The sequence below is a fragment of the Harpegnathos saltator genome, unplaced genomic scaffold (genome assembly GCF_003227715.2).
Source record: "Harpegnathos saltator strain DR-91 unplaced genomic scaffold, Hsal_v8.6 scaffold851, whole genome shotgun sequence".
NCBI classification, from domain to species: Eukaryota; Metazoa; Arthropoda; class Insecta; order Hymenoptera; family Formicidae; genus Harpegnathos; species Harpegnathos saltator.
The window spans coordinates 133,099-147,902 of NW_020230706.1; the positions used below are offsets into that span (position 1 = coordinate 133,099).

The 14,804-nt window shown below is 36.4% G+C and overlaps 1 protein-coding gene across 3 annotated transcripts in view; it reads right to left on the reverse strand.

Moving 5' to 3' along the window:
• Dredd (Caspase-8 Dredd) overlaps positions 1-14,804 on the reverse strand; it is a 213,166-nt gene that overhangs the window by 24,615 nt on the left and 173,747 nt on the right. For all 3 annotated transcript variants that reach the window (XM_025307383.1, XM_025307385.1, XM_025307384.1), the window contains one exon: positions 2,660-2,812. In XM_025307383.1, the coding sequence (XP_025163168.1) occupies positions 2,660-2,812 (153 nt within the window). The remainder of the gene's footprint in view (positions 1-2,659; positions 2,813-14,804) is intronic.

Genomic DNA, 14,804 nt, shown 5'->3' on the forward strand with positions numbered 1-14,804 from the left:
TTCATTTCCCACAAATAAAATTTTTAAAAAAAGCTATCCAAGGCTGTGCGTTTTGTCAAAGTTTGCAAATTTTTAAATCGGAAACATGCCATTGGATTATGGGATCGCACGCGGTAGAAACGAATTGGATCTAAAATCAACCGAAAGCATATTAAAGTTGAGACTTCAACCTTTAATTTAAAAAGAAAATCACCGTCTTACGACCATTTGTCGCTAAATAATCATTGTTCAAAATTGAGCAATATTCAGCGCATATTTTTTAATGCCATAATTTTTTTAAGTAGTGTATATCAGTGCTGGGAATTAAGTGAGCAGCGCGAGCCGATTTCAAAGGTAACACCCGCGCAACACCCGCGCTTCCCCCACTATCTCTAGAAGCGCGGCGGCCGAGCCGCAGATCGCGCGTGAGACACTCTGCCTCAGGAACGGTCTCATATACGATATAAGATGAGATCGCACCCTCCGTCAAACCAAAATTAAAATATTTATTTATCCTTAAAAAATAATTCTTACTCTCATTAATGATGAAATATTACGCTTTTATTTCTAATATAATAAATTCTCTTTAATAATAATATAGTGATGACAATAATTAAGAATATAATTATTAAAGTTTTGTTAATAAATTTCCACATCACCCATGAGGTACTATTGTTGATGCGTTTTTTTTTAAGTGGTTTCCCCAGTAGGCCTACTCCACTACAAATTAATGAAGATGAAATATACGACTCAGCAGGAAAGCGAAATGCTACATTGTGAGAAATATAAAAACGAAAGAGGAAGAATAAGTACAGAGCGCAAAATGGCCAATTTTTATAGAAATATTAATTAGATTTTCTTGCTTGTTTATATGTCGATTTTACTAAGAATGATATATCCACAGAGATTTTGGAAGAGGTAGTACGCATCAACGAAGATAGTGATGCATTGCACAAAGATGAACGTTTGTCTATTTTTATGATTTTTATTTTAGAAAAAGAACATTCGCATAAATATGTGAGCCCAAATATAGAGAAAATTCGAAGACCGAAATTTCTAAGATGTGGATAACATGATGCGTCTAAAATTTTAAAGAATTCGACACTTTTTTTCTGCCATGTTTTTAGCGAAAGATCATATTGCAAATCGCACAATTCTGCCTGAAGATGTAGGCTTTATTCCTCGATTTGCACAGTGGAGGATTCTCAAAGAGTATTAAATCTTTTCTTAGCATTTCGAAATCACTGAAACGCATATCAAACTGATTTATTAAAGAATTAATAACATTATATTCTTTAACGAAATTACAATTTGTACCGTATTTTTCAAAGAGAAATAAAATTTAATTTAATTTTTATTTCTTAATTTAATTTAATTTAATTTTTATTTCTTTCTTCGAAGATTTAGACTCGCTTTACAAGCTTGCTCTAGTCACTAACATGACAAATTATTTAAATATTTTAAATTTAAAGCTGCAAAAGACCAACCAAACTATTTCGCAGGTAGTTAGTCATGTCGATTCTTTTCGCAGGAAACTATTATAGTATTTTTTAAAAATCAGTTACCAAATAATGTTCTTCATTTTTTTCCTTCTTGCCAGATTCTCTTTGAAAAATACAGTACAAATTGTAATTTCGTTAAACAATGTAATGTTATTGATTCTTTAATAAATCAGTTTGATATGCGTTTCAGTGATTTCGAAATGCTAAGAAAAGATTTAATACTCTTTGAGAATCTTCTCACTGTGCAAATCGAGGAACAAAGCCTACATCCTCAGGCAGAATTGTACGATTTGCAATATGATCTTTCGCTAAAAACATGGCAGGAAAAAAGTGTCGAAATCTTTAAAATTTTAGACGCATCGTGTTATCCACATCTTAGAAATTTCGGTCTTCGAATTTTCTCTATATTTGGGCTCACATATTTATGCGAATGTTCTTTTCCCAAAATAAAAATCATAAAAATAGACAAACGTTCATCTTTGTGCAATGCATCACTATCTTCGTTGATGCGTACTACCTCTTCCAAAATCTCTGTGGATATATCATTCTTAGTAAAATCGACATATAAACAAGCAAGAAAATCTAATTAATATTTCTATAAAAATTGGCCATTTTGCGCTCTGTACTTATTCTTCCTCTTTCGTTTTTATATTTCTCACAATGTAGCATTTCGCTTTCCTGCTGAGTCGTATATTTCATCTTCATTAATTTGTAGTGGAGTAGGCCTACTGGGGAAACCACTTAAAAAAAAACGCATCAACAATAGTACCTCATGGGTGATGTGGAAATTTATTAACAAAACTTTAATAATTATATTCTTAATTATTGTCATCACTATATTATTATTAAAGAGAATTTATTATATCAGAAATAAAAGCGTAATATTTCATCATTAATGAGAGTAAGAATTATTTTTTAAGGATAAATAAATATTTTATTTTTGGTTTAACGGAGGGTGCGATCCCATCTTATATCGTATATGAGACCGTTCCTGAGGCAGAATGTCTCACGCGCGATCGGAGGCTCGGCCGCCGCGCTTCTAAAGGTAGTGAAGGAAGCGTGGGCGTTGCCTTTGAAATCGGCTCGTGCTGCTCACTTAATTCCCAGTACTAGTGTATATTATAATTTTATTTGGATAAAGAATCAATCAATATACTAAAGTGTTTATTATTATTTACCTTCTTCTTTGTGACGTATTGATACAAAGCCTTGCATCGTAGACATAAACATAAAAAAATTTTCAAATTGACGTATATCTTCTGATGTAGAAGCATCATACATGCCATCTGTTGTTAGGTATTTATTCTCCATCTTTTGCACATATATGCTTCCTAAAAATAAAATAGTAATAAGGTTTTCGTTTAGAAAACATTCTAAAAGAAATATTTAATAGGTTTACATATACAGAATATTCAAAAGAAAATATCTACAGAATAGGTAATACTCATTATGCTAACAAGAAAATATACATATAAAAGTGTCTCCTTCTGACTTTAATGAGCTTGAAATACATAGTAATCTAGACTAAATAAAAGATACAAATTTTTTTATACGTGTTCAATCGGTCTTCTAACCGGTTCACTGGTGATCTTTCCAGGATCGATATTTCAAATTTCAAAATATCGGATTCAATATGGTAAATTCAAGTTCCATTATAGATACACAGGATGATTCAGAACAACCCTTTAAAAATAAAACTACCTGAGAAAATTCTAAGACACTTTCTCCTCTTGTAAAACTCTGTCTAAAGTTTATTTTTTAAGTTATTGTCAAAAATAGTTATCTTATTACTGGTCGGATACAGAAGGTAGGCAGAGACGGCGTAACTCATCGTGAGACGCGGGCGATAATGTGGGGTGCCTGCTGCAATCAGCTGTTCGCTATACCAGCTGCGTTCCAATATAAATTGCCAATATAAAGATCTCTACTATGTGTTATAATAGGAAAGATTTTTATAACTGGCAATAATGTTGGAAACGTATACACAAATGAAAACAAGTTCTGCCTCTCTGTCTTTTTCTTCCGATCGTTTTTTTTTCATTCACACATTTGAAATAAAAAGAGAAAAGAAGTAACCATAATTAATTACGATCGATCGATGAATGTTTGTTTGGTGATTGCCAAGCCTTGAAAAAAATACATAAATAAACATGTGTTTCTCCCAGGGATTATCAATCGCCATCAACAACACAACACAATATAACACGTTCTTATTTCGTTACAAGAAACAGCCACAGATAATTTCACGATTACGTGAACGCGACGTATTTTCAAATGTTAATCAGTTATGTTTCCCTTCAAACATACATAACGTAAAATGTTTTTGCAAAACAAATAATTCTTTTATAAAATGTTCATGGTGTGCTACTTAATTGTGTTTTACATGCTTTTATGTGAATTTTCATTCACAATATTGTACGGCAATGTCTGAATTTTATAATAAATAATTAAAATTATCCTTGTTATTTTTTATATAATAAAACAGATATTATTGTATATGTGTGCATTATATTTTTGTCCTATAAAAAATAATAAAAATATTAAAAATATTATAGAAATATTATAAAATATAGTAATACATTATTATATAACAATATTATACAGGGTCTGCTAAAAGTTCCAGAACGGCTAATTATTTAAAAAAATAATGATTGTTTAAAACAGTATTTCAAACAAAAGTTGTAGGACTTAAAAAAACCTATCAGATATTGATAGTTTGACCTTAGAATGACCTTGAGAAACGTTATCAAGGTTGACATAAAAATCTTAAATGGAAACTCCAATTTCTTATTACATCGTCTTTTTCCACCAATTAATTTGAACAACTTTTGTCTGAAACATTTTTTATTTGTGTAATATTTTTTGCGATATTTAAGGATAACTTGGTAACTTTTTCAATATTTAATTTACAATATCTCGCTAACTGTTTGTTGGGATAAAAAATGGTACTAGACTTTTCTATTCTATTTGATTTCAAGAATATATTGGTACAATAATGCTCTATTTTTTGTTCATTTATAGATCTTTCGAAATTTAAAAATCATCAAATTAACAAAAATCAGGGCGCTATATGTAACAATATATTCTTGAGACCAAGTAGAATAGAAAAGTCTGGTACCATTTTTTTATCCCGATAAAGGAAGTGGTCGTCTCGGTCGCCTTGTACGGGGCGCCCATATGGGCGCCGACCGCTACAAACGCCTGCTTTGGTAAATGTTGCGGCCGGTACTCATCAGGGCGATCCGAGCGTATAGGACCACGTCCTACATGGAGGCGACGGCCCTGGCCGACCTCCCCCCGTGGAGCTCCTGGTGCGTGAACGCCATCAGGTGTTTTGGCGAGTCAAGGAGCTCCGCGGTGATGGAGAAGTGATAACGGTCAGGGAGGTGGTGGCCCTGAGGTCTCAGGCCAAAGACCAGGTGCTCGAACAGTGGCAGCAGATGCTGCACGACCCTCGGGTGCCCGGTCTCCACACGGCCGAAGCCGTCCGTCCCTGTCTGGCAGACAGGAGGGGACGCGGACCCTTCCGGATGGTGCAGATGCTGACGGGGCACGGGTGCTTCGGCCGGTACCTGTATATAATCCGGAAGAAATCCACGGAGCAATGCCACCATTGCCCGGCATTGCAGGAAACGGCGCAGTACACGCTGGAGTTTTGTCCAGCGTGAGACCAGCAACGCTGTGACCTCCACCGGGCAATCGGTCGACGGAACTCGGACCCCTCCCCCCCCCTTGTAGGAGCAATGGTGGGGAGGGAGCAGGTCTAAGAGGCAACGGTCTTCTTCGTCGAGGACGTGATGTCTCGGAAGGAGACCGCTGAGCTGCATCATCGTCCCCGCCGAATCTCACGGCGGAGGCGGCGGCGCGCGCCAGGGGGGAATAGCGACTCTGGGGGAACGTCGGGCGAAGATCAGCCTCCTCCTCCGAAAAAGAGGAGGCTACTCCGCCCCCCCCTCCAGAACTCGCCACCGCACGCTGCCGGGGAGGAGGGGCAAAGGCCCCCCGCGCGTCGGTAAGGGGCGGACAAGAGGAGTGTGTAACCTGGTTGGGACCGGGTCCCACTCTCCGCCCCCTCAAATGGAGGGAGGGGCTAAGAGAAAGGGTGGGTGTCTCCATTTGGTATAAATAAAGATATTAACAATTATTCTGTGTCCCCTCTCTCCATGATTGAGACCAAGAAGCCAACCCGATCGGGAAACCGGTCGAGGCGCCGCACCCATTCCCAAGGAGGGGTGCAGCAATTGGGCTCCTGGAGAGTCTCAGGGCCGGTGTCGGGAAGAGAATGTTGACGTAGTTCTCACGACTCTCGCACTCTGGCCCAACTGGTAGGCACCCCGGTGATGTTTTAATCAGTAGGAGTCTGACATAACCCCCCTCCCAAGAGGCGGGGGGTATCCATGATGGATTTTCCCATCGTAAAAAAAAAAATGATTTTGAAATTTCCAAAAGTCAGTAAGTTAACAAAAGTCAGGATGATATTGTAACAATATATTCTTGAGACTAAATAAAGCAAGAAAGTTTAGTACCACTTTTTTCCGACGAATAGTTCGTGAGATATCGTAAGTTAAATATTGAAAAAGTTATCAAGTTTTCCTCAAATATCTCGAAAAATATTAGGCAAATAAAAAAAAATTTTTAGACAAGTTGTTCAAATTAATTGGTAAAAAAATAGTATAATAAAAAATAGGGGATCCCATTTAAAAAACGCAAATTGATCTTCAAATGACCTTCAAAGAAGTCAAGATCAAATTTGAAGTGAGAAAAAACAGAACTTTATGAACCCTAAAACTTTTATTCGGATCATTTTTCCCTATAATGCATAAATTCTGAGATAGGTGGAAGGGGGTCCGTTACTTTTGGAAAATTTGGTATAAATAAAGATATTAATAATTATTCTGTTAGTTATTGGTGTTATTAGAAATAGTATATATAATAGAATAATATATACAGGGTGTGGCAAAAGTCTGGAAACACTCAATTATCTCTTAAAAATGAATTTTAGAAAAAAACATTTGACAAAAGCTATAAGGTTTAAAAAGAGGCATGCAACGGTAATATCCGCTTGACTTTGGATGGCGTTGCCAAGGTCAGATCAAGGTCAACCTGATATTTGTAAATGGAATCCCCTACTTTTTATTACATATTCTTGTAGCTTACCTCGAAAGCCTTCCAAAACATTATAACAAAGTTGTTTTTGTTAAGTACTTTCCGAGTTGAGGCACGAAGGTTGCAGTACCGCCGATATTAGCATTACCCAAGATGTACCGCGTGGAGGTTGCATGATTGAATTTACATATCGTGTATGCGTGCGTGTGTGCGTGTGTAAAAAAGTGAGTGAGTGAACAATTGAATGAGTATACGTCTACAAATATAAATGTTTGAATTGTTGACCTTCTTCAATTTGACACTGTACCCGGCGGTACACACTTAGCCGACCGATCGTAACCAAACTGTATCAATCAATATCCACAAAAATTTATGTATGGGCAGGAATAGTTGGAACGCACATAATATGGCCATTCTTCATTGATGGAACTCTAACGGCTGAAAGCCGTTATATGCTGTCTTATGCTGCCATGCTTCGAAACGATATTATTCCTGCTATTCGCAATATTTTCGGTTTAAATTTTAATACAGTTTGGTTTCAGCAGGATGATGCCCCTCCACATTTTAGATTGCAGGTACGACAGTTTTTAAACGACACTTTTCCTGAAAGATGGATAGGAAAGAAGGGACCAATCGAATGGCCACCCCGATCACCTGACATGAATATCTTGGATTTTTTCTTTTGGGATTATTTAAAAGATCGCGTTTACAAAACAAAACCTCAAAATTTGGATGATTTGTGACACAGAATTACTACTAAAGTAGCATTAATTATCTCCGAAACATTGGGAAATGTTAGTAGGAACTTTCATGATCGATTGCTTCAATGTCAAGTTGAAGAAGGCCAACAATTCGAACATTTATATTTGTAGACGCATACTCAGTCAATCGTTCACTCACTCACTTTTTAACATACGCACGCACATACACACGTACACACGAGATGTAAATCCGACCGTGCAACGCGGTACATCTTGGGTAATGCTAATGTCGGCGGTACTGCAACCTTCGTGCTTCATAACTCGGAAAGTACTTAACGAAAAAAACTTCGTTATAGTGTTTTGAAAAGCTCTCGAGGTAAGCTACAAGAATATGTAATAAAAAGTAGGGAATTCTATTTACAAATATCAGATAGACCTTGACCTGACCTTGGCCACCCAAGATCAAACGGATATTACCATTGAATGTGTCTTTTTAAACCTTACAGCTTTTGTCTAAAACGTTTTTTTCTAAAATTTATTTTTTAAGAGATATCTGAGTGTTTCCAGACTTTTGCCACACCCTGTATAATAGTATACAGGGTTTGTCAAAAGTGTGGAAACCCTTAAATAATTTTTGTAAAAATGAAAATATCAAAAAACGGTAAAACACGTATTTTGATTTTTCAAAAAAGCTACCCTATGACATGGATACCGATCATTTCCCACTCCCTGGTATGCGGGGGTAAAAGGGGGGTTGAAAATTTTTAATTGGACTAAGGGTTGATTGGGGGCTCATTTGAAAGGTCTTTTCATAACAAACACACCCTTAAAATTTTAAGTCGCTATGATCACCCTATTAAAAATGGCGACCGTTCAAATTTCGAAATTTCATGCACTTAGTGTTATCCAGGATCAACCGGCTACTTAAAATCAGTTGTTCTCATTGCTACTTAAAATCAGTTATTCTCATGGCTACTTAAAATCAGTTGTTGTCACGGCTACTTAAAATCAGTTGTTCTCACTGCTACTTAAAATCAGTTGTGCTCACGGCTACTTAAAATCAGTTCTCACAGATCTTAGGCAGATTAAAAATTAAACGTTTTAAAAATGGCTGGCGAATTGTCGGAACGTGAAAGAATCACTATCCTCATGATGCGTGGATGGGATGATAACGAGCGGTCGTACGCTGCTATCGCTCAATTATTTAATGAGACGTATCCGAATCGTCGAATTAATAAGTCCAAAACTTGTCCAAAAATTGTCTTCAAAACAATGGAACGTTTCAGAAAAACTGGTAGCGTAAACAATCGCTCTAAATCAGGGAGACCTGCCATTAACGAAGAAAAACAACTTGATGTTCTGCAGACACTTATTGAAGGTCCCAATTCTACTATTAACAGAGCCGCTCACACTCACGATATTGCTCCCAAGTCCGTTTGAAGAATTTTAAAGAAAAACAAGTTCCATCAATACAAATTACAATATGTTCAAGAATTGCAAGACGGAGATGTGGAGCGTCGTATAGATTTCTGTGAAAGAATGATGGCACTAATAGATGTCCAGCCCATGTTTCCTTATCAAATTGTTTTTATAGACAAAGCAACTTTCACGTTAACGGGAGAAGTTAATAATCAAAATTTTCGTTTCTGGTCAGATGAGAATCCGAATTGGGTGCGGGAAACTCACACATAATACAAAAAAGAAATGTATCATGTGGAATAATAGATGGCTACTTAATAGGACCGTTTTCATTTTTAAGAAAATCTGAACGCTCAAAGGTACGACAGATTACTTGTAGATCAAATAATTTCAGCCATACGAAATATTTTTCCAAATAATTTTGAAGAAATATAGTTTCAGCATGATGGAGCTCCTGCTCATTTTAGTTTAGGGCCACGTCAAATTTTAAATGAGACTTTTCCATTAGGATGGATAGGAAGAAGGAACAGAAATAAGGGAGGAGAGGATTGACCACCTCGGTCACCAGATCTAACTCCTCTTGATTATTATCCATGGGGACATCTGAAGAGTAAGGTTTACAAAACAAAACCTGAAAGCATCCAAGAATTGATATAGCGAATAAGGGATGAAATAGATTTGATACCTTTTGAGACGAATCGTAGAGCCATTTCTGCATTCTATCAAAGATTGGCATATTGTCAGGAAGTAAATGGCAGCCACTTTCAGCATTTACTTTAACACACTGAGTCAAATTTATTTTAAAACACGGAGTAAAAGGTTTTGAATCATTAAAGAGAGATGACAGTTTTCAATCGTCTGTTTTGCAACCTATCACGACTATATATACAACACATTCATACTTGTTTAGCCACACGCACGCACACACATACGCACGAGCACGCGCGCGCGCACGCACACACACACACACAAGGGGTCAGATTCATGCCACTTCCACGCAGTTGATCTTGGATAACACTAAGTGCATGAAATTTCGAAATTTGAACGGTCGCCATTTTTAATGGGGGGGTCATAGCGACTTGAAATTATAAGGGTGTGTTTATTATGAAAAGACCTTTCAAATGAGCCCTCACTCGACCCTTAGTCCAATTTAAAATTTTCAACCCCCTTTTACCCCCGCATACCAAGGGGTGAGGAATGATCGGTATCCATGTCATAGGGTAGCTTTTTTGAAAAATCAAAATACGTGTTTTACTGTTTTTTGATATTTTCGTTTTTACAAAAATTATTTAAGGGTTTTCACACTTTTGATAAACCCTGTATATTGGGTCTAGGAAAAAGTTCGTGGCGTTTTTTTAGTAAAATTCAACTGGTTTTCTTATAGTATGAAAATGAATTTATTTAAACCAAATATGCTCCATTATTATCGACAATGTTTCGCCATTTTTCGGGTAGAGCCATGATGCCATCGATGAAGAACTTCTGTGATTTCTGGTTGAAAAACTGAATCAAGTGGTTTTCACAGTCTTCTTTTGATACCAGATTAATTCCATTGAGAAAGTTCTGCAGAGATTGGAACAAGTGATAGTCAGAGGATGCTATGTCTGGACTATACGGTGGATGCATCAAAATTTCCCAACCAAGCTCTCGCAATTTTTGACGGGTCATCAAAGAAGTGTGTGGTCGGGCGTTGTCATGATGGAAGACATCACCTTTTCTATTATTCAATTCGGGCCGTTTTCTTTCAATTGCCTGGCGTAATCTCTCTAGTTGTCCACAGTAGAGTTGAGAATCAATCGTCTGACCAACTGGAAGTAGCTCATGGTGGACGATTCCCTTCCAGTCCCACCACACACACAGCATCATCTTTTTCGGCGTCAATCCTGGCTTTGCGAATACTTGTGACGGCTCACCATCCCTTGTCCACGATCTTTGACGCTTCCGATTGTCGTACGTGATCCATTTTTCATCACCGGTTATGACACGTTTCAGAAATGGCTCGATTTCATTGTGTTTCAGCAGCGTATCGCAGATGTTAATTCGGTCTATCATGTTTTTCGCGCTCAACTCATGAGGAACCCATACATCGAGCTTCTTTTTGTAGCCAGCTTTGTAAATGGTTCAAAACAGTTTTGTGGTCAATTCCGAGCTCCATACCAATGTCGACATTGCTGATATGCTTATCTTGCTGGACTTTTTCAAGAATTTCATCAGCTTTTTCAATAATTGAACGACCAGAGAGTGACTCACATGACTTTCACATGAAAATTACCAGAACGAAAGCGAGCGAACCATTTCCGCGCAGCAGATTTTGATAAAGTACCTTCACCGTACACAGCACAAATTTTTTCACAAGCCTGCGCAGCGTTCTTCCCTTTGTCGTAATAATATTGCAAAATATAGCGCAATTTTTCATTATTTTTCTCCATTTTCAAACACAAACACCTTTCCAACCACTGCACCAATTTCGATGTTTATACACTCAAAGTAACGCTCGAAGTGTCACCTTTCCAACGAGCGTTTAGTGGTGTCGCTGCGATTTGTGTTTCCTGAGTTATTTGCAATGACACCATCTATCGGGAAAAATGCCACGAACTTTTTCCCAGACCCAATATATTGACCAGATAGTATTTTAAGAAAATATAAAACGATGTAAAATATGAGATTGGATTTTATGAATAAGTAACCCAGATAGCACATAGATATTCATTGAACATCCATCGAACGTACGTTTATGGACATTGGAATGTCCGATGGATGTTCGATTAAAGTTCACCAGACATTCGATGGATGTCCATTCGAAGTAGGTTTGCAACTCCGCTGTATGTCCATAGAATGTCCATCTTGAACGTACCTTGAACGTTCCACGGACATGAAATGGACGTATATAGGACATTCCAATTTCCATAAGCGAACATCCACGGAATGTCCAAATCATGTTCCATGATTAAAATTTTAATTAATTTTATAAGTTTAATATATTTATTGGTACTTATTAAAAATATTTTGAGACGTAAGTTAATTTATAAAATTAACTTTATATTTATTAATTAATTGAAGTAATATGTATAATACGTATAATATGTATAATACGAATAATGATGGAAACATAAAAATGCTGAAAATGACCGGCATATATATATCGTATATAATTATCGGCATATAATTATCGTATATATACTTGAAGTATTTTTTAAGTGTATATGTGCATAAAGTGTGATATAAGATTAAAAATACAATGAAATAAAATATTAAATAAAACTTTTTCCATATAATTATGATTTCATAAATATACATACATATTCTAATTCTTAATCGTAGCTTATTTATGATGTATCTTAATGTATTATAATATCTTAATATATTATAACAGTAAATATAATATTAATATACTACACACATATTCTTATGAAACTTTTAATTTGGTATTAGTACGCGTGAAGACGTCAAAAATAATGGATGTACTATTTATTAATATTTAACTCAAAAAACAACCAAGTTAAACTAAATAGGAACTGGAACATAAAACAAGAGCTTAAAAATTTCACAGATTTTTCGATTCTTATAGTTGTTTTTGAATATTCAATCTTTTTTGTTCCGCATCACACCTTTTTTTCGCCCTTTTCAGTCACTTTTGTATTGCCTCTTCGATATCTTTTTCGTGAAGGTAGCGTTTACCTTTTCGCTTGCAGCTATAACAGAAATCGATATATATTTATCTACTTAACATTCATTTTAAACAGGTTTGAAAGACAAGTATATAATAATTATTAAAAACGTACTGATTAATAACTGTGATAGCTTTAATATTTGGAATATACGTTTATTCTTTTTACCCAGCCAACTATATTTAGCAGCTAGTTCATTGGTGAGAATTTGACTCAAGACGCGTTTCACAAATTCGTAAGCACTCTTTCCTTCAACTTTTGTCATTATAAAGCAGCAGTCTGGAATTATCTATGAAATAAAAGAAATAAATATAACAGCTGTACATATACATTATATTTACCGATGTATCAAAATTTTCATCAATTTTCAAGAAATTCTCCACGTCTTCCTCCAATTGCTTCTCATTTTTAAGCTAACAGAATATGAATTATAGAACTACCTACAGAATTTTATGTTCGTTTATACATGTAAAGCATTTAATGCAATAAAATGCATATAATTACATCATAGAAATAATGAAAAAGAAAAATGTGCTTAGTTCATAACCTAAAAAGAAATCTAAAACCTATCAAAAAAATGTACTTACGGTATCTGGTTTTTTGTTTCTAGATGTTTTCCATATCACACACAACGTTCAGAAGAATATCATTTGCACTGATTAATTTATGTGTGTAAAGAACACACTATGTCAGCGGAAAAGTTATAAGCGCTTAACGCCGGCCGGCCTAGATAAGGCTTGGAGGCTATCGAAAACAAATGAACCATCGTATGTTCTTGCTTAAAGCGGGAAGCACATACTCTTGCACTCTTGCACTCGGTCTTCACAGTCAGTAGTCTGCTACGAGCTTTACAGGAAAAACCAAGCATGCGCAGAAGTGCTTCCCGGTGTATGTGCACAACTTAACAGTTTTAAATGAAACAACAGCAAAAAATTATTAATTTTTAATTAATTTCTCGTAATTACTGTTATAAAAAATCCCACTTTTCATTCATGAAAGTTGTTAAGTGGCATATTGAAACGAATATAACGGTTTTTGAAATGTTCAGTTTGAAATGTTCAGTTCAAGATGATTTTTTACGGATTTATAGCATTCCGAAATTTAAAAATTAACAAACTGATGTTCTAACAGATCAGTCAAAAAAAATTCGAATTAAAATTTTCAAAAATTTTTGTATTCGTCGTATCATATAAGTATTATTAAGATAAAATTAATGGATAAATATATGAGGATTCGTGCTGAAAAACATAAAAATTGAACATCCTCTGTTTAGGATATATCAGGTGTAGTAAAAAGAAATCCATTATTTTTGCGTGAAATTGAAGGCTTTAATTACCATAGTTAGAATGATCCGATTTAGGTCAAATATGCGCCGTTTTGTTCGATAACTTGTTGCCATTTTGAAGGTAATTTCATTATGCCTCTCTCATAGAAGCCCTCGTCCCTATTGGCAAAAAATTGAGACAGTCGATTTTCACAAGCCTCTCTTGAAGCGAATTTTTCACCAGCAAAATTGTTCGCCATGGATAGGAACAGATGGTAATCACTTGGTGCCAGGTCCGGACTATAAGGTGGATGCATAAGAACCTCCCAACCAAGCTCCCGGAGCTTCTGGCGAGTCACTATCGATGTGTGTGGCCTGGCGTTGTCCTGATGGAACACAATTCCTCTCCTATTGGCCAAAGCTGACCGCTTCTGGACGATTGCTTCCTTCAGACGGTCCAATTGTTGACAGTACAGTTCCGAGTTAAGAGTTTTGCCGTAGGGAGCAGCTCATAGTAGATAATTCCCTGCCAATCCCACCAAACACACAGCAAAACCTTCCTGGCCGTCAATCCTGGCTTGGCCACCGTTTCCGCCGGCTCACCGCGATTCGACCACGACCGTTTTCGCTTGACGTTGTCGTAAGTGATCCACTTTTCATCACCAATGACCAACCGCTTCAGAAATGGGTCGATTTTGTTGCTATTCAGCAGCGATTCGCAGATGGAAATTCGGTCCATGAGGTTTTTTTTCGTTAACTCGTGTGGCATCCATACATCGAGCTTTTTTTTGTATCCAGCCTTATTCAAATGATTCCAAACGGTTTTTTGTGCAATCTTTAGCTCTTGGGCAATCGAAACAGTGCTTACATGACGGTCGGACTCGACAATGTCCATGATTTTATCGATATTTTCGACAATTGGCCTTCCAGTGCGTGGTGCATCTTTGACATCGAAATTACCGTACGGGATCGACGAAACCAAAATTGTGCGTGATTGGCTGTTACAGTATCAGGACCATAAACACTATTCACATTTTCAGCCGCCTGGCTTGCGTTTTCGCCTTTATCGAAGAAAAACTGTAAAATATAGCGTATTTTCTCTTTGCTAGTGTCCATCTTTGACGCGCGCTCAAACAAAACTGAGTCAACTAATCACAAAACTGTC